Source organism: Gossypium raimondii, chromosome 5 (assembly GCF_025698545.1).
Source record: "Gossypium raimondii isolate GPD5lz chromosome 5, ASM2569854v1, whole genome shotgun sequence".
NCBI lineage: Eukaryota > Viridiplantae > Streptophyta > Magnoliopsida > Malvales > Malvaceae > Gossypium > Gossypium raimondii.
Genome location: NC_068569.1, coordinates 52,201,285 through 52,222,818, shown reverse-complemented (window position 1 = coordinate 52,222,818; position 21,534 = coordinate 52,201,285). Strand labels below are relative to the sequence as shown.

The window sequence follows — 21,534 nt, the reverse complement described above, 5'->3', positions numbered from 1 at the left end:
TCAACTCATTAAGACTTACCTTCTATTTGGCACTAGCCACGACCATACAACCTTAAAGCTTCAAGAAACCCGACCCACCAAATTGACTATAAAGTCAAGATTCAAGCAAAAAAGCAAATATGATTCTGAAAAAAAGGAAGAAAATGATTGAGGAACTTTGAAAACTCGAGTCCTGACCAATCAAATGCTGAGCGAAAAATTTGATAATTGAATCAAACCAAAGTCCAAAGAAACTCTAGTAAACTAAACATACTACTCATTGCAGCAGCTTAAATACCTTCTGATCTACATCTATTTCAATTGATTAACTTTAATTTTATAGTTGGTCAGGGGAAAACTTTTTAAAAAAGTACAATTATTAATCTCTTTACATTGCCATACCAAAATGAGCCAATCAAATACTATTGCTCGAAAATCAACTATCTAATTATTTATATATAATTAATTAGTAAAATAAATAATTCAATGATTATATGCAATAAATTAACAGAAATTAATAATTCAATAATTTATCAACATTCAAATTTATGTGTTTATCACTAACAACTGTAAGGGTTGACTTCCATCAATAATAGATCAGTTTCAGAAAGTACAACAATAATCCCAGATTTCTCCAAAACAAACAAAATTGCAGACAGTTTAACACAAAAAACACGAATCAAAGAAGGAAAATTAGAAGATCAAAGAGGAAACTAACCTGACTTTAATAGCAAGAGCGAGCGAAGCTCTTTTCTGAAACCCGTACCGTGGATAGAGAAGGAACGGAAAGACAAAAACCACAAGCTTTACCTTGATTTTTCTTCTTAATCATAGGTTAGATTCTATGATAAAATTTTCCTTGAGTTTCATTCTAATTATTATATAGATATTTTATTTCTTTCAAATATTTTAACATCTTTAATTCATTTCAACTTATTTCAATATTGTTAATTTATTTTAATATTTTAATATATATATTATATTTATTTCTTAAATTATGCTTAAATTTGTATATTTCGTTAGTGTTTATGTAAAATTGCTTGATTTTAATTAGTTTCCACTTATTAGCCAATGTGGGTATTTACATGAGATTATTGTTGCTATGTGTATTACTTGCTTGTATTTATCTACCATTCATTTGATTAATGTATAATTTATTTACAAATTATCCTTTCGCGTTGCATATTGTCATTTAATCACCTTACATTTTTCATTCAAGGATTTATAAAATAAGACTCGGTATCCAAGGTTCTCGAGAAGATTGTGCCCTAACTTACTGGGCCTCAATCTTCCTCGTTGAATTTAAGTAACCGAGTATTCCTTTTCAATTAAAGCAAAGATTCCAATTAAAGCTTATCTCAAGATTCAAAATGTTGTGTCCTAACTTATTGGATACAACATCCTGTTATCTCGAGACCAGGTTTTTAAATAAAGGCAAACTCGTGTGTCGTCTTTGAAACTTCAAGGAGTTGTGCCCCAACTTACGGGGTTTCGATTTCTTCATTGAAGCAAGAAGACTGATTTTTTTAGTTTTCAAAATAATAAATTTCAATAAAGATTTTTTAAAGGGGAATCGCTTTTCAATCTTTTCGAATTTTCAACATTCGAATTTAAGACATTAAATAATCAATTCGGTACCAATTTTGGGCGTTACGAGGGTGCTAATCCTTCATCGTACGTAATTGACTCCTGAACTCATTTTTTCTGAAACTTGTAGACCAAAATCATTTTTAAGGTGATCCGATTACAACTCAATAAAAGATCGGTGGTGACTCCCATGTTCGTATTCATTTTTAAAATCCAAGTCGATCCCATTTTCACAAAAAAAAAGGTTTTGACAAATACTATCTCTTTTACGATTATATAAGAAATTATTTAATATATAAATTAAAAAAATTAGTAATGTACCCAAAAAACTTTAAAATTATTTTAAATAATAGTATTTTAATTTTTCCATTTTTAACAAATATTTTTCTATGTTTTTATTTTAAATTATTTCTACATGTCATTATTTTTTCTGAAGATTTTAACTATTCAATTAAAATAATTTTAATTTTAATTAATATAAATAAACCAATTAAATAATAAATAGACAGATAAAATGTTTATTATGACGCTTTTTAAAACGCCGCTAAAATAGAGCATTCACATAGCTTCTTCAAAAACGCCGCTAAAATAGAGAATTAGCGCCGCTTTTCAAAATGTTGCTAAAGCCCCAAGAATTCGCGGCGCTTTTTCAAAAATCTTGAATATTGTAAAATTGTCATAATCTAAGAATGTCACTAGGACTATTGTATGATCATTCTTTAAATATGAGATAAAAAACCTTTCATATTATTTTAAAATATTGAGTGGGAGATGGTCATTTAACAAGACCTACGACCTCCATTGATGGCCCTTAAATGGTAACATGATAATTGAAAGAAAAAAAAAATTGTCCCAAGATAAACTTTATCATTTGGGTTCACTAGATGAGATTTACTTTTCAGGATAAGTAGTTGTGCATGAATCTTAGTGAAATTGTCCCAAGATGACTCACAAATGAAAGCATGTTCATGATGGGTGTTGAGTCAATAGTTACATACTTAAGAACTTCTTATGAAATAGTTTCCCAAAAAACGATATTTAAGCTAGAGGCAATGGCTAAACGTTAAACGATCGTTGGTTCCTGTGGAGTCTTGAGAATTAAGATTCATGAACTGATTCCATGTTCTTACTAGTTAATCATGAGACCCCAAAGCGACATGATTGATGGGTGTGAGAATGATCGTAGCAATAAAAAAAAATATTATCAAGATTTTAATACAAGACGCATGCATCATACTGCATTCTTGATATGTTGCTGAAATGAAAATATTTACTTAATACAAAGATAGTAATTAATGAATCTTTATTTTTTTCAGTTCAAATATGTCTTATAATCCTCTTATTAACATTTTTACTAAGAAAAATTTAAATGGGGATCATTTTTGTGAATGGCAAGGGTTCTCAAGGAAAAATATTTTTTGCGTGATGATTTCCTACTGTCGACATTAGGGAGCAAACCTTCTTTTATTAGGAGGAGCATCTGGGCGACAAAAGGCCTACTTGTCAAAGGTTGTAGTTGGTTGATGGGGAACAAGAATGAGATTTTAGTTTGTGACAAGTCATGGCGCTCTAGTGATCGACCATTTCTGGTGGAGTCACAACGAGTCAACGGTATTAATTAGGTTGTTGATTTGATTGACACAAATATGAATATGTGGAATGAGGATCTTGTTCTATCAACATGGCATACTTTGAGTTTCTCCCTGTGGATAAAGATTGGGAAGAGAAGGCTCGAGAATCCAATCTTGATGGTGTTTCAAGCCAATGGTTGTCGGAAATGACAAATGTAAATGGAAATGTTGAACCTGTTGATTTTGCAAATGTGAAACTTGGTCAATATTACGAGGTTGTCGTCACAACTTTGACGGGTAATATTTCTCATTTCCTGTTTTAGATTTGAAATATTAGATTTCTTTTGGTAATAAAGTGTCTTAATTGTCTTTCCAGGCCTGTATCGATACCGAGTTGGAGACGTTCTCAAGTTAACCGGTTTCCATAACAACTCTCTGCAGTTCCAATTTGTCGAACGACGGAATACTGTTTTGAGTATTGATATGGACAAACCAAGCGAGGCAGACCTCTTGAAGGCCATCAGGAACGCAAAACGCCATCGTGAACCACTTGGTTTCGTACTGATGACATTCAGTAGCTATGCGGAGACTTCATCGATACCAGGCCGGTATGTATTGTTTTGGGAACTCAAGTTCAAAGAAAGGAATAGATGCCTAAAACTTGATGCCAAGATAATGGAACAATGCTGCTCCATAGAAGAAGAATCATTGATTTCACATATAAGTGCCTTAGAGAGGCTAATAAAATTGCAGCATTAGAGTTAAGAGTGGTAAAGCATGGAACATTTGATGCGGTTATGGACTTTTATGTATCAAAGGGAGCTTCTATCAACCAATACAAGACACCTTCTTGTATTCAATCTGAGGAAGCTGTTATGCCCAAATGCTAATGCAAGCCAGAAGGATTGAAAGCTTGAGTGACACAGCCATGGCGGTCTTTGCCTTCCTCGGATTCTCAGCCCCCAATTCATTCGAAACCCTAGTGCTGTTTCAATTAAATCAGCTTAAAATCCGTAAACTAATTAAGATAATAATAAAATAGAACTCACCTTGCTGCAGCACTAAGTCCGTAAGTAATCATGTAAGCAATTGATTCTGTATTCACACTGAAACAAAATATTTTACTCAAATCCCATTAATTTTGAAATCTTTTAAATGGATTCAGTGAAAAGTATAAAAGTAGAAGGCGAACAGGGCGATCACAGGGTTTGGCTCTCTAAAATAAAATTTTAAATTAATAAAGATAAAATTATTCTTTAGTCCCCTAAAATTATAAAAATTTAATTTAATCCTTTAAAAATAATAAAGATATAAACTATTAAAAATTAAAATTTCATTTCAACCCCTTAAAAATGTTTTTTGGATTCACCCTGAAGGCAAGCATACCACATGGCAATCAAGGAAGTAGTTACTTCTGAATTAGGAATCAATCCTGCTAAGAGTACCAGAAGCTCGAATGCCCAATATTCCAAATTGCTCAAAACAATTTTAAAAATTATCTAAATTTTAATTTAGTTCGCATTATTATTTTTAAAAGTTAAATTCAAATCCAAATGAAAATGGCTCTAATTTAGACTAATTTGAATTCAAAAGAACTTACTTCTAATTGTTCCGACTTAAAATTTGACCACAAAATCCAAATAACTCAAATTAGAAAAGAGTATTATTCAGTTATGATTGATTTAATCGACTTAATTGATGATTTAATTAATTTTAATTAATTCAGTTTTGTCGATTTGGACAGTGGAGTACCGATTACTAAATTTATTGAATTGATCAACTTAACTGACTTATATTTATCTATGTATTATTTTTAAATTATTTTAAATATATTTGTAATATTTGATATAATTTAAATTACCCAAACTTAAAATCCAATTATCTAACCTAACCCAACCCGAAAATCGACCCAAACCTAATTAATGACATCTTAGTCAGTTTCATTAAATCGGTTAACAATATCTTAATCGATCGGTTCGGTTATTTTATATTAAGACCAATTAAGTCGGTTAAATTAGAAAAAAAAATATTATACCGATTAAAATAATCAAATGCTTACTTTTGAATCAAACTCAAAAAGGATATGTACCAAAATTATACACAAACTATGGTTTAATGTGCAATTGTATACATGAAATTTTAAAATTCGATTTGATCCAATTCTTGTAAATTATTAATACCATTATTAATATAACATCATTTTATGTTTATATATCGCATGCATAAATAATTATATTTATTCAATATAAAAATAAATAAGTTTATTTCTTTAAATGTGTATGATTAAATTAAAATTAAAGTTTCAAATATATATTTGAACCAAAATTAAAGTTTCACTCAGTATAATTGTACTAAATTAAAGGTCATATATACAATTACACGTTAAATCAAAGTCAATGTATAATTTTGAGATTTAACCCAACTCAAAATAATTAGACTTAAGTCTTTAACCCAAAAATAATAAATTTAGAAGTTTAGTCCTTTAAAAAATGCAAAATTATAAAATAATACAATGACAAATTTTGTTTGACTCTTCAAAATTTTATAACTTAATTTGGAAAAAATGAACTCACCAAACCATTGCCGCAGAAGGGATGCCAAATTTCAGGTTCGCGAAGACCAAACGAAACGTTTCCGACGACAATCCCGGCCATGTTTCCTCAAATCTCTGGGCCAAAACCACATAAGACGATAACAAAACAAGTGAAATCCACAGCGAAATCGAAGCTGCCAATGGAGCTCCTTTGAAACCCAGATCCGTCCAATTAACCAATGTAAACGATGCCTAAATGAAGTGCCAATAGCAGAACCGAAAACCACACCAGAGGCATTAAAATACTTTGCGACTGAAGGAATCTCAGTATGTTTTGTACCAATCCGTAAGCAAATAAGCCTGGGATGAGATATTTGATGTAAAACGCCGCCATTTTCGAGATTTCGGCGTCTTGTTGAAGGAAGATCAATATGGGCTCGGTGAAGAACCATAAGATTGATATTAGGATGGCGAAAGAACAGGAAATTATGCATGAAGATTGGAGGTAAATTCCCAATATTCTGTAAAAACGGCCTTATTATTTTGCCCAAATCCATATTTCGAGCCTATATTTTTACCCGAATCCTCCCATTTTTCGGGCGGGCTGTCGGGCCGGGCCGAGTAGCCCAACCCATGATCACCTCTAGTTTACTCTTACTGTTATTTGAGTGATAAAGAATTTAATATATTTTAAATGAGGGACAAAATAAAAATAAAAATGGTCAAACAATTCATGCATCTAACCTTTTAAGTGAGGGAAGTAAATCATTTTAAGATATTTACTTGAAGCTTACAAATTTGAAAACTATGTTTTGTTTCAAAAAGGAAAAAAGAACAAAATTAATGGTCAAACAATTTATGCATCTAACCTTCTTTACTGAGGGAAATAAAAGTGAGTAAAGTATGATATTTTAAGAGATTTACTTTAAGATTACTAATTTATAACATAATTTTGTACTTTAATTTTTATAATATCATTAAATGTTTCATTCGGATTTATTGACATATACATATCCAAATACACAATTTATTATTTCTTTTTCAAATTATATATCAAATTTTAGTTTTGATTCTTATATTCAAATTTAAAATTAAATTTTAATATTTTAATTTTAATTTTTAACATAATGTGATACCTCAACTTTTGGTCAATTTAAATACTTCATTTCGACTAAATTATTGATTTTTCTTTTGAAATTATATAACAATAGTTAGTTTTCAATTTTAGTCCTTATAATATGCCCAAATTGGAAATTTAATCTCTATGTCTTAATGTTTGACATAATTTGGTACTTCAATTTTTTAATGTCATTAATTAGTCTAAACATCGTATCTAATTAAACTATTGATGTAAATTTTAAGAATTGACAACATTGTTAAAATTCTCGTTAAATTCAAGTTATTTGGATTGTCATTATTTTTATTACATGGCTACCAAATAAGAATTTTTTTTAATTTTAACTTGTCCTACCAAATAATTTAACAAAATAATTTTAATGTTTTTAATAACTAGACCTAAATTTTAAATCCAAAAATAAAGAGACTAAATTCTTAAAAATAAATAGAGATTAAATTTAAAATATAAGAAGAATATAAAGATTTAAAACATATTTTGATATTTAAATTTTCGAAATTCAAAAAATAATATTTGATTCTATATCATATCAAAATAAGTTTATAACTTAAATGTTTTAATTATAAATATGAATATAAGGTTATTTTGGGAACTACATATATATTTTAAAAGAAATGAAGTCTTTTAGAAGGAAAATGTTTAAAAAGGGAAATTACTATCAATAATGTTAACTGTTATGCCAGACATAATTTAAACTGGACCAATGGGTAAGAAAACTTTTTAGTTTTGGTGTTAAAGAGGAATAAAAACAAAATAATAAACAATGAGAGTTTACAAAAAAATTAACCCTATTTAAGATTTTGTGCCGCCACACTGCCACACAACAACCTTAGAGCTTATTTTCAACGGTCAATCAAAATGAGAAATTTACATATCAAGTCTTTGAATATTTTTTGTTCTCACATTTTAGTCTGATGTTGCCAATATGCCAGGTGACACCAGCAGAACATCGTAACAAATGTCTTATTTTTGTAATTAATTTATTTTTCATACTATTTCCGTAATTAATTATTTTCGTATGATTTGGAAAAAATCCTATGTTGAATAATATACATTTTCTATTTTATAAATAATTTTAAGTTTTTAATACAAAATTAAGGTAAATTTTTATTTTATTAAAAAAGTTACACTATTAACTATTAGTTACTAAACTATGAGTATTTTAGTTTTGGTCATCGCACTCTCGCAAAAGCAGACTTTTAGCGATATTTTTAAGGCTTACAAGCGCTGCTAGAAGTATTTTGGAACTATGTTAGGTCCAACTTTATTCAAGAATAGTATCAATGCCTCTTCTTCTAAAAGGGCTTCACTTTTATCACCTTACAACCAATATACGACATGTTCGAACGGGTTGTTAACACCAACTTGCAGCCATTGTCGCCACTCGCTCGAGGATCCCAACTTCCTCTAGAGAAACTTTATCCCACACATCATCTAGGATTAGAACATGCTTTCCGCCTTCTTCAACTTTTTTTCGACAAGATTGTCGTCGTCTGAGCTTGTCCTCTTCTTTGTCTAAAAATTCCTTCGCCTCCAACTCACTTGCAATATTATCTTGTACCTTCATTACATTGAACTCCTTTGATATGGTAACCCAGTTACCCTTTCGAATCTTTGTTGTTCCAAAGATCATTGTGGATGTGCTTCATGATAATGGTTTTACCTACACCGCCCATCCCCAAAATCCAATCTTGCTCACCTCCTCCCGCATCAAACATGCCCAAATCTCATTTCGACGACTTCTTCTCCAACTAGTTCGATGTTGACAAGTGGCAACCCAAAGACTTGGACCATCCATGGCAAGACCTTCAGAGGCATTAGGAGCGTTATCAAGAAATTCCTTCATTTCTCGAGTCTTTTCATCAACCACTTCCCGTTGCAAGCACGACGAAATATCTCCTCACATCGACGTTGTTTTCAACAACTTGTGCTACCCTAATCATCTCTTTCACGACTTTCAACCAATTTTCAACTCCTTCTTGGTATCTTCCCAGAGGACGAAGAAGCTCGCTTTCAATTGCAGCTCTATATCTTCCATTTTGCAATTCAATTCATCTCCGGTCCTCTTGAAGTTTCTCACATAATCGTTCACTTTTCGCGATATCGCAAATATTTACAAACAGGAGTGCCGAGACAATTTGCAATGCCAACAACAGGTTCTACGTACTCCATTACTATGCTTATCTTGTCGTATTCATTATTGTTTTGTCATGCATATTAACACCAAACATTAAAAGGAAGGTTTTTCTAAATAAGGCAATATTTCATGTTTGGAAAATCGAGAAAATGTGCCCTAACGCGCTGGGTTTCGATTTCTCGTTCGACCAAATAGCCAAATATCCTTTTAAGATTTTCTAAATAAGGCGATATTTTGTGTTTGGAAACTCGAGAAAACGTGCCCTAACGTGCTGGGTTTCAATTTCTCGTTCGACTAAATAGCCAAATATCCTCTTAAAACTTCGAAGTATGGTTTCATTAAACTATAAGGTGATCTTGGTTTCGATGGTTTAAAGTATCGTGTCCTAACGTGCTGGATGTGATATTCCTTCGGAACAAGAGAATCTTATATTTCAATTCATGTTATCAGAGTTTCTTTTAAGGATCGTATTTTTAAAACTCTTCAAAGTTTTCAATTTTCGACACTAGGACACTAAGTAATCAATTAGGTACCAATTTTGGGCGTATCGAGGGTGCTAATCCTTCCTCGTGCGTAACCGACCCCCGAACCCATTTTTCTGAATTACGTGGACCAAAATCATTGTTTTAATAAAAATTAAATCGTTTATTAAAAGTTCGGTGACCCGATCACACCTCATCAAAAAAGATTGGTGGCGACTCTCATTTTTGTTTTCATTTTACAAAACCCAAGTCGACCCTGTTTTATCAAAAAAATGGTGTCAACAATCATCATCATCATGATGAAAATAATAGGAAAGTATGGGAAAGCAGGGTATAAGAATGTCTAATATACTAGTAAATGACTTGTATTAATAGGTATAACAAAAAATATATGTAGTTATTGTGGATTAAGTCTTGGTTTAATTGACATGGACATTGTTGGCATGGAACTTTTAATTGATTTAATGACAGTTTTAGTCCTTAATTTGTATACTTTTAGTAAATTTGATTTTGATAATATATAAAATGGTAAAAGTTAAAATTATTTTTAAAATTTTAAAACATTATAAAATTAAAAAAATAAAGTGAGAAAATTCAGGATAATTATTTTAAACCCTACAAAATTTCTCTACATTATCTATATTCAATACTCATTCTTTAAAAACAAACATAGAAAAATATTAAGCAAATATTATAAGAAAAGATAAAATTCTGAATATAATTTCTAATGTAATGAAATTTGGAATTGAGTTTGGAAAAGAAAAATTATGGTATATTTTGTATTCTTTTGACTAAAAATATGGCATCAAGGTCAATTTCATAAGTATTTGTAATATCGTTCTAGATGTTTTTCAAGGGCATGAAACTCAACTTGATAATACTACTAATTTGGTTTTGAGAAATATTCAGAAACATATAATAATTTAACGTTTTTGTTTTGTTTTGATTTGATTTTAATTTGTTATCGGATGTTATTTAAAAGTTGAAATTATTTTTAAAATTTTAGAACATTATAAAATTAAAAATAAATAAAAGTAAAATAAAAATTTTAAAAATAAATAAAGTGAGAAAATTAGGGATAATTATTTTAAACCTTACAAAATTTCTCTATATTATCTATATTGAAATATTCAATACTCATTATTTTAAAACAAACATAGAAAAAACTATTAAGCAAATTTATTTGTTCTATGCTTTTTATCTCATCAATTACTTGATATAGCTTTTACATTATAAGAAAAGATAAATTTCTGAATATATTTTCATTTTACAATTTGAGTTTTGAAAAAAATGTAATGAAATTTTGAATTGAATTTGAAAAAGAAAAATCATGGTATATTTTGTACTCTTTTAATTAAAAATATGGCATCAATGTCAATTTCATAAGTGTTTATAATATCAGTTCTAGATGTTCTTCAAGGGCATGAAACTCAACTTGATAATACTACTAATTTGGTTTTAGAAATATTCAGAAACATATAATAATCTAACTTTTTGTTTTGTTTTGTTTTTATTTTAATTTGTTATCGATGTTATTGAATGATGATTTTCTTTATTTCTCATCCAATTTAGTTATGAAACAATACATTCAAGATTTTACTTTTCTAGAATTTTTATATACATTTTTTATTTATAAATAATTGTGAGTTTTATTATGATTTTATACAAAATCAGAGTAAAATTGATAGAAAATATAAAAATTGAGGACTAAAATTGTTATTATATCAACTAAAACAAGTATGAGTTAACAATTGGGTGACAAAAAGAAAAACAATTTCGAAAGCATTAGTGATCAAATTGTAATTTTTTAGTTAAGTGATTAAAACAAAACTTACCTATAGTTGAATGATTGTTGTAGTTTACCCTAAATTCTTTTAAAAATTTTAGTTTAAAACTTTTTTTATCTATATTGTGTTAAAGCTTTTTACTGAGTTGGCGTCAACCATCAATTGAGTCCCAACTCGGTAAGAAAATTACCAAAAAAATCATTTTAGGTGCAAAGTGAAATTAGAATTTTTATCACCCCAAAAGCTATTAAAGTGATTGACCAAAATGTCTCTATGAAAGACATAAAAATTCCTATAAATAGGAATTGTATTTCATTTGGAAATCACACCAACAAGTTTTAATATTCATCCTATTCTTCCTCATTTTCCAGATTATTAGATTTTTTTTATAAAGAGCTACTGCAAAAATTCTTTGTAAAAATTGACTTTCTTGTTATACATTGCTCAGTGTTTAGTAAATTATTTACATTAGTACAAAACACAAATAGTCATCGGCTTCATTGTATTCTCAAGGTTAATTTGCTTGAAATTCTTTTGAACGCTGAATATAGGTGACAGCGGATATAACTTTAAAGATAGTGGTTTGATACACGTCTTAAAGCCTTGTCACATTTTTTCATTTTCTATGCGAGTTTCATTCGTGTGTTCAAAATTTTCCTCACCGAAGATTTGTTCTAATTTTTTTTTTAATAGCAAATGATCTAAGAAGACATGCATATATATACATTATATGTTCTAAAAGTAACATGTTTTAATCTCATTCTTAATGTGTTTTTGGGTGATTATTCGATGTTAATGGTGAATTTTATGCTTCCAATCCTTTAAATTCACGTCTCTATACTTAGGAGAGCATTTAGAAGAAAAAAGAGCGAAAATTAGAAAATTAGAACAAGTTTCAGGAGCCACACGGGCTAGGCCATTCCATACGGCCGAGTGAACCATATGAGTTGCTACACAACAATGTGTCAAACCGTGTGGAAAGAACAATTGCACTCTAAAGACGCAAAAAATCGTAATTTGTAAGTTTTTCGAGCATAATTTGTAAGTTTTTCGAGCATTCTAAGACATATATGAAAAAGATAAGAAGAGGGGAGTGAGTCGTCATATAATATTGAAGAAAACAACTCGAAAAATACCATTGAAGCCGACTTTGAAGCATATTTCCATCAAAATTGAAATTCTCCTTTTGATTTCTTTGAAGTTTATTATGAGTTTCTTTATTCCTTATAGTTATTCTATCTTTGAGATGTTTTATTTACTATATGAACTATTTTTTCCAAATACCTAGGGAGTGAACCTTAGGATGAATTCTATTATTTGATTTCTATTTTTATGCAACAAATACTTAAATCTTGTTCTCAATTATGTGTGCTTAATTCATGGTTTAATATTTCTAGACTATTGGTCCATGTTTTATGTGCTTAAATCATAGGAGGAATAGACATTGTTTAAGAGTATATCTAACATAGGTAAGTGGAGTTACATGTAATCCTAAAAATAAGATGACATAAATCTACGGATTAGAGTCAAATCTAATAGAAGGATCTATAGATCGAGTTAATGTGATAATAGGGTTTTAATTAGAAAGAAATTCCAATTAATTAATCTAGAATCGTTGCTCTTAGTCTTGAAGAGAGATATTAGCATAATTTAGGGATTTCTCCGTATTAAGATACAAAGTGAAGAAATTGTGTGATTTAGATTGATAATGATGATGAAGTTTAGGTGGATTCTTTCCTAGGTATTATCTCGCTTATTGGTCATTAATAGTTTATTTTTTCGATATGTCCTTTGTTGTGTTCTTTAATTAATTAATTTAGTTAATTTTAGCTTTAATCAATTACTCCAATTTGTCGGTTAAATAATAAAAAGACGGTAATTACTAATACTTTTAATCTTCGTGGAAATGATATCTTTGCTCAGCATAACTATACCATTAATTAATAAATGCACTTACCGTAATTAAAATTTTAATTGGTTTACAACTGCAATTGCAACACATAACTTTAATAGATTAATTGATGAAGTTGAAAGACTAAAACTATTACTATAAGTGTTCTAAAACGGTGTCAATGAATAACAACTCAGTCTTAACGTCAAATAAAAAGTTGTTATTTTATGCAAATTTAATTGTTCTAAAACTATTGCTTAGGGTGCAAATATAATGTATACAATCAAGTAAATGTTGAGCAAATAAATATTTAAATATGACAACTCAAGTTCAGGCACCCTTACTTTGTTCAGCATATATATTACAGTTTTACTAAGAAAATGATCAATTACCTCACAATTCAGTGAAAACATTTTGAGTTAATCGAGTTTATGTGTTTTATTTTATCATCTTAACTTGATATGAAATTTTTCAAATCAAATCGAATGAAATGAAATTCAAATAAAGTGAAATTGTTTGAGTTAACTTAAAAATTAAACATGTCAAATTAAAATCTTTCATCTAGATTTAAAGCCATATATATTTAAAACTTAAATAAATATTGATAAATTTGAATCATTAATTAACTTACTTAAGTGCTAAAATTATTATTTTAGAATATTTTAAAATTTCAACTTTATTTATATATTTTTAGAATTTTTAAATATTTATATTTTTTAAATATAAATTTTGAAATTTTATAAATATTTTAAAATTTAAAAATTATTTTGAATTTCTTTTATGTGGCGAGATAAAAGAAAGGGCTGTGTTGGTTATGATGAGTAAGGCTACCAATGAGGTGTTGGAGAGGAGAGGTGGAATTATAGCGTTGAAACAGATAGTGAGGGTAATAGTTTATCCTCTTATGCTTTAATGTTTTACCTGACATCAATTAATTTGAAATGTAGGAGATTTTGCAGGTGTCACGTGTAACAACTCGATTTTGGGTCTAGTCGAAATAGTGGTTTCGAGACCACAAACCGACGAGGAAAAATGTAATGGCTCGAATTTTCAAAGGTGTCGAAACGGTGATTCGAGATCACTAAATTCGACAAATGAGTAGAAAATATTATTAATTTAGTGAATATAAGTTAAATGTGAAGTTAGGAAAAATTTTGAAATAGTGAATAGTGCACTAGAAATAAATATTAAAATAATTAGAATAAAAAACGAGGTATTGAGACCTCAAGATTTTAAACCGAGCCATAAATATTTTTATAAATATTTATGGAGTGTTAAAAGTTAGTATTAAAGTTTCACAAGAAATTTTAAAGTTCGATAATTAATTGAATAAAAGGACTAAATTGTAACAAATGCAAAATTTTAGGAAATGATTAAATAGCTTAAATGATAAAAGGAAGATGGCTTAAAAGGAAAATGGACCCAAGTTCTATTTGGGCTGGACGGTAAAGGAATGAAATTAGCAAGAAAGTAAGGAGAATTAAGGGCAAAATTTGCTTAATAAAGTTAGGACCAAAGTGGAATTATCTAGATTTCTCTTCATTTTTCTGCATTCTCATCAGCTAAAACACCATAGAAGGGTTTCTTCAAGCTGGTTCTTCATATTTTTACTGCAAGTAAGTTCAATTCTTGATTATTTCTTGAAATTTTTATGTTTTGTGACTTTTACAACTAGGCCCACTTGTTAAATTCATTGGTTTTGATTCTATGTAAGAAGTTGAAAGTTGCTATGAATACATGCTGGAAGTATATGATGATTTATCTTGGCATTAGAGTTTTAAATTGTTCATATGCTGATTTTATTGAAAGAATTGAATAGAAAGTGAATGTTTCCACACTTTATTTATATACATATATATATATATTTATTTATTCATTTTCCAATCAAATTTCAAATCACTAATTACTTTTCAGTCCATATACATTTCAAAGATTCTCATATTTCAACAATAAATATATCTCATCATGCATCATATAATTCATGAAATTAACATTTAACCATTAAATTTCAGCCATATGAACTTACTATTTCATTATCTTTCCACACTTGTTTCCTATGCGCATCACACAAGATATAAACATATCATTCAACCATAGTTACAAGCTAGTGTATTTAAACATAACTCTTTTTGGAACTAACCACATGATAAACCATTCATGACATTATTTCTTGCCAAATCATATACCGAATATACCATACACACATACTATGAAACTTTATTTTCACACATGAGCTTAAACCATGACCAATGATGCACAAATATAAGCATCATTTCTATTTCATCGTTTATCAATTATAATCAAACACATGACCAATTATACACAAATCATTCATATATTTTCCAATTTTCCTCCTCCTCCTCTCCATTCCACATCCTTAATGTGTATAACACACTTAAACAATATTAACTATAATTTCACTATTCACTCACATGTATATTCAAAACTGTTTATCCGAGTCAGGGTCACTAAATTATTTTTATCCGGAGCTACAGAAGTCCAAATTAAGATCCGTTAATTTTTCCTGAAACTAGACTCACATATCTTCTTACCATAAAAATTCCAAAATTTTTTGTTTAGCCAAATAGTACATTTTATTCTTTAAAATTTCCCTGTTTATTGTCTCATGATTCCGACCACTCTTCACTAAAAATGAATTATCTAATTGTACAGAATTGAATAAAAGTGAATTAAAGTATGAATAAGTGTGAATACGTGAATTGAGTATCGACTGAAAAGTGGTTTGAATTGAATCAAGTATGATTACATGTGAATATCTCGAATATGTATTGGTAGATTAGAAAGTGGAAAGTGAATTTGAATTGAAATGTGATTATTGAATAGAAAGTGAAATGGTTTGAATTGAATTATTGAATTGAACTGGAATATTGAAATTGGTGAGTGATATGGATTTTATTGGAATTGAAATTGAGAAAGTGGAAATTTATATGTGAGACTAATCTTGAATCAATTATAGAATCTGAATCGTTATGTGTGTCCGCATTGAACTGTGAAAATCTCAAGTAATGAATTATCGCAATCTTGTGAAACTTATTGAAATAAGGAATTATAATTGATTGAACTAAGATGGAAATAGTCTTGAAAAGTAAATTAAATGCCCTATTAAGTAGTCGGGCTAGTCGATATAGTTGGCATGCAATAGGATATGGAAGAGTACAGGTATTTGAACCATCGATTAGGTACTTATGTGCCGATCATCATATCGTTATCGACATCGATTCGACACTTTATGTGTCGAATATCGCCATCTTATCGTTATCTTGTTATCGATTCTAAGCACTTTGTGTGTCGAATCGTTATCGTTATCTATGTTACAAATTCACACTTTGTGTGTTGAATATTGTTATTATTATCGCCATTCTTGATCGACATTCTTGGTGTGTTTGGTTGGAATCCGTGTACCCGCCAAGTCCGAGTCAAGTTAATAGGGGCACATAAAATAAAGTTACTGATAAAACTAAATCTGAATGATATGACATATGTGAAAGGGTAAGAATTATGGTTCAAGAAATAGATAAGGATAAATTTTATGAAATAGGATAAGTTATTGAATTGAGATGTATAAATGAAATATATGAAATAATGATTTTATGAAATGATTATTGATGAAATTCATGAAATATATTAGGTATGTTCTAAGTATTAGTTTTGTGTTCAATTATATTAGTAATTAGCCAAGAATTAATTTGGCACCAAATGTAATATTCCTATATCAGGGTCCTTAAGTCGAACATGGTATAGGGGTGTTACATCATGGGTACAGAGTGACAAAGAAATTATGAGAGAAATACAGGCAATCATGATACAAATTGCTTCAACTATCACTTACTTGCCATGCCTTGATGAACCATGTAGAGCACTACTTGAGTTCAATTTTTTAAAAGCTTTCTAATGCCCCAATATGTGTTAATGATGTATGATTTGTTATGGATGATACATTAGTTTTTAAATAATTTTTAAGGTTTTAAATATATATAACTTATTTTTAAAAATTTAAAATTATTAAAAAATATTTATTATTATTTTTTAAAATTTTAAAATATTAACTAAATGCTTATATGTCATGACAACAATCGATATAACCGAATCATAAAATAATATAATTGCATGCAACAATCATATATAACATCTTTGTTTTCTTATAAGAACATCTTTTAAATATAAAGATTTTTATATATTTAAATAGGATCATTGACTTTGGAAGCTTAATCTGTTAAAGTTGAAGATAACCCATCAAACCCTACAATGACATTAACTTGTAAAAGAAAAAGTAATTATTTTTAAAACAATATTACTTCATTTTGGAAAAAACTATTTAACTCAAAAGAAAACAAGTTTGATTAACCCGTTGAAGATGTACCATTTTTGAAAACCCATGAGTACATTGAAGAAAGCCATATTTGTTAATTTTACCAAAATGTATTTAATTTACTTACTTTGTTTGTGAGATAAACTATCTTAGAAAATTTCAATAAAACTTGCAGCGGACAGCATTATAGCAAATTGACCTTAAAACTTGTAGCGGAAAGCATTATAGCAAATTGACCTTATAATTGTGGTTTATTTTTAATTGCCTTGATTTAAGTATCGGTAAAAGTTAAAACTTTTGAAAAATAAATGCCAAAATAATTTTAGCATCCCAAACAAATTTAAAATGTCCAAAAGTCCAAAAGTCCATATAAACAAAAGAGAGTCCAAGGCATACTTAAACCGAAAGAGTGACATATGAGCTCTATAGTCATCGTCCAATCCTAACTTTGAAGATCACCTAAAACTGAATTAACAAAGGTGTGAGCTTAACATCCAGTATGTGATTTGAACCACACATCGTAGTATATATAAAAATCAGAATGTATCATAGCATATCGGAGCATATCTTATATCATATCGATTTTCATATCATGCTATAACATGTTTTATATCTTATATTATCCTATCATATCTCATATCATATGATATCATACCTCCAACTGTTACATGCCATCTCTGTCCAAGCAATATCACCAACTAGGACTATAAGAGTCCATCCATCCAATCACACCAATATGTGACGATATGCCACTCATAAATATGCAACTAAGTTGTCAGATAGACATTTTATGGTCTAATCGCCATAGTTGTAGTAAAAACTACCATATAATACTTCCTCCATCATATCATAACCCATCCCAAAACATAGGCATAATCATAATTATAATATCATAAATACATATATCATAAGTCGTATGACATGCATACACATATTTCTATAAGGAACATAACATAGCATATGATTTATATACAACCTACTTAACATACCTCCTAAGCTTAGCCATGTATATATCGTACTAAAACTTACATTTTTTGGGCTTATATGATGGCTATGGACCCAATATTTGAGTCCTTTAATCGGCCCCTAATTGAGGCTTAAAATTGGCCAAAATACCCATATAGTCGTGTGACCCTTAATTTTAGGCAAGCTTCGCAATAATAAAGATGTTGATAATCGACTTAGTTTCTGTGCATCTGAGGAAGAGCTCGATTTTATTGTATGATACTTCTATAAACTTTGACTGCATTTAGATTTATTCATTGTTTTCTGCCGCAGTTAATGCTTTTCTTTTTCTCCTTTAGTCACTTCAATGGAATTTATGAATTGCAGATCCATAGCTTGCAATATCGCATTCAGCATGAAAGCATCTCGTTGAGTGATGAGAAGCGAATCCTTAAAGAAATCAAACACTTGGTGGGAACCCGTGAGAAAGTTATTGCTAATGTTGCAATGAGATCAAAGATTCAAGATTCATTAGGCCAGAAAGAAGACATTGATGATCAAGTTAAAGTAAGATAATTCTATTTTCTGCCTTTATCCATCGGAGTTTGTTTCTCTTCTTATCTGTGAATATAGAGCACCATTGTGCTTATGGGTGTTGATTTGAATGGAGTAAGGAAGGAGCAGCATGCAGTCTGGTCCAAAAAAAAACCAAATTAAAGATAAATTGGATGAAACTGAGACTAAAATCGAGTCTTTGCAAAATGAGCTGAAAGCTGTGACCCTGAAGAGGGACAAAGCTTTTGAAAACATTCAGGAGCTGAGGAAACAAAGTGATCAGGGGGTATCGCCTTTTATTTGCTTCAACTCTTAAGATATTTGTTTCATATATATACTTGACCATGTCGGAACATTTTCATTTATGCATGAATAACTAGTGTCACTTAAGATATTAAATGATATATATTATTTCTACTTCCAATATTCCTGTGCATGATGTTACTAATGAATCGTTTTAATCACTTTCTTTCTCAAAATTTCAGAATTCTCACTTTTACCAGAGCCGTACCACTGTACACAACGCCAAACTACTTCCTGCACAGAAAGATATAAAGGCTCTTGAGGAGTTATCAATTGTGGAGGTTTGTTGAGACTGCTTGTTCATGTTACTTCCAATGTATCTCATTTGCTTTATAATTAACCGCTCACTTATCTTTTATATTCCTTTTAGGTTGAGAAGTTTATGGCTCTCTGGAATGGCAATAAAGCCTTCAGGGATGATTATGAGAAAAGAATTCTGCCATCCCTGGACAGTCGGCTATTGAGTCGGGATGGTCGGATAAGGAATCTAGATGAGAAACCACTAGTTGCACCCGAGAAACCAGTGGATTCTGAAACCGAAACAATTCTGAGACCTAGTGTAAGACAACCAAAGGAAGAGGCCAAATCAGGTCCCCAAACAGATACTAAACTAGCCAAAAAGGCCCCAAAAGATGCCGAGAGCCCGAGACTATAGCACTGGAGTCGAATCCTTTGTCAGACATTAGTGTTGTAGCAGAGGAAATTTTGGTATCCGGAAAATTGCAAAAGAACAAGGAAGTCGATGTAGCAAAACTGAAAGAATTGAAGAGAGAAGAGGAAATAGCGAAAGCAAAGCAAGCCATGGAAAGAAAAAAGAAGTTGGCTGAAAAAGAAGCAGCCAAAGCAGCTAAAAGAGCTCAAATGGAAGCTGAAAAGAAGCTCAAGGAATCATTTGCTTCCTTATCTGGTTTCACTTTATCGGTTATTAGTTTGTGGGTTGAAACTGAAACTCTTTCAATCCTTTTTTTCAGGAGCGTGAAAAGAGAGCTAAGAAGAAGGTGGCAGGATCAACAAATGCTGTAAATCCCGAGGAACTGATTGAGGCACAAGATTCAGAACCCGAGAAGGTCGATGTTAATACTGATGCACCTGTTCCTGCTACCGTTTCAATGAAGGGTAAAGTACCAAAGGAGAATACTAGTAGGTACAGGAATCGAACCAAAAGAACTGAGTCCCTCCCAAAAGCCATCCTGAAACGTAAGAAGTCGATGAACTATTGGATACGGGCAGCTCCTGCTGTGGTGGTTGTGCTGGTTCTTTTAGCATTATGTTACTATTATCTTGCCTGAAGAAGTTTTAACTTGAATGGAACTAGAGTTATAGGACAATCTTTATTTTATTTAGTTGAACAAACATTCTATAGTGGCAAAAGTTAGTTAATTTTGTTCTTTGCATCCCCATGAAGGATGGACCAGAAACTCATAATGTTACCGGTAGTTCAGTCTGAATGCTTTATCTGATAGGCCGGATTTGGCCCAGGCTTAGACAAGGTATTGCTAATTGTTATTTTTGCTCAAGCTCGGCCTAATATGAAATATGGGTTTAAATGTTTTATTCAAGGTCGACCCAAATTTTTGAGCCCAGCCTGCCCTGCCTGGACCAATAAAGGCTGCAGAACGACACTACAGTTTTCAACTCAGTAATTTATGGTCTAAACTGCAAAATAGCTTAAGCAATGGTGAGTGATGGCTGATGGTTGAAGGTGGACATGAAGGCCATTTCTTTTGCTTCATCGTTTGGTAATGGCCCCATCCATTTATTATGCAATTATGATAGGAGACGACTTAGAAAAAGGTTAGTCTTTGGGTCATATTTTAACTCTGCTTTCCACTCTCACTTTGTCCTAAATTATGACCATTAGAAATGAGTTAATTGCATCAACCACCCCTAAATTATGACCATTATTTTAAATCTATTTTCAAACTTCAAACTGATCTAATTACATTTCTAAACTATTGATATTATAATTAAATGACACGTTAAATTTTATATAGCTAATTTTAAAATGAAAATTTTACAGAAACTAAAATTAAATAAAACTGAAATTTAAAAAAAAAACGAACAATAAAATTTTTGTAAAAACTTCAAAACCATGATTTTTAAAACAACTATTTTTACAATTTTTTTTAATTTTCATTTTAAATTATGTCACATAAGATTTAACATATCATTTAATTATTAAACTAGGTAAAACGACCTCTCTAGTCCCTTTCAATTTTGATATTCGGCAACTTGGTCCCTCTAAACAAATCGAATCAATTTAATCCCTACCAATTTCGAAAGTGAGCCATTAATTACA

At 30.1% G+C, this 21,534-nt stretch overlaps 2 protein-coding genes and 2 pseudogenes across 4 annotated transcripts in view; 2 read left to right on the top strand and 2 right to left on the bottom strand.

The window, feature by feature from the left end:
- The window catches only part of LOC105788142 (probable disease resistance protein At4g27220), an 82,637-nt gene that overhangs the window by 31,161 nt on the left and 29,942 nt on the right, over nucleotides 1–21,534 (bottom strand). The window lies entirely within an intron of this gene.
- Nucleotides 3,248–3,896, top strand: LOC128041130 (indole-3-acetic acid-amido synthetase GH3.17-like). Its single transcript, XM_052630473.1, has 2 exons — nucleotides 3,248–3,434; nucleotides 3,514–3,896. The coding sequence occupies exons 1-2, from the start codon at nucleotides 3,248–3,250 to the stop codon at nucleotides 3,894–3,896; spliced, it is 570 nt and encodes a 189-aa protein (XP_052486433.1).
- On the bottom strand, nucleotides 3,859–8,651 carry LOC128041129 (protein DETOXIFICATION 18-like; annotated as a pseudogene).
- On the top strand, nucleotides 16,269–20,775 carry LOC128041128 (proton pump-interactor 1-like; annotated as a pseudogene).

Coding starts and splice junctions, on each gene's coding strand:
- LOC128041130 (XM_052630473.1), top strand. CDS start 3,248: ATGGCATACTTTGAGTTTCTCCCTGTGGATAAAGATTGGGAAGAGAAG. Junction 3,435..3,513: donor TGTCGTCACAACTTTGACGG/GTAATATTTCTC, acceptor TTGTCTTTCCAG/GCCTGTATCGATACCGAGTT.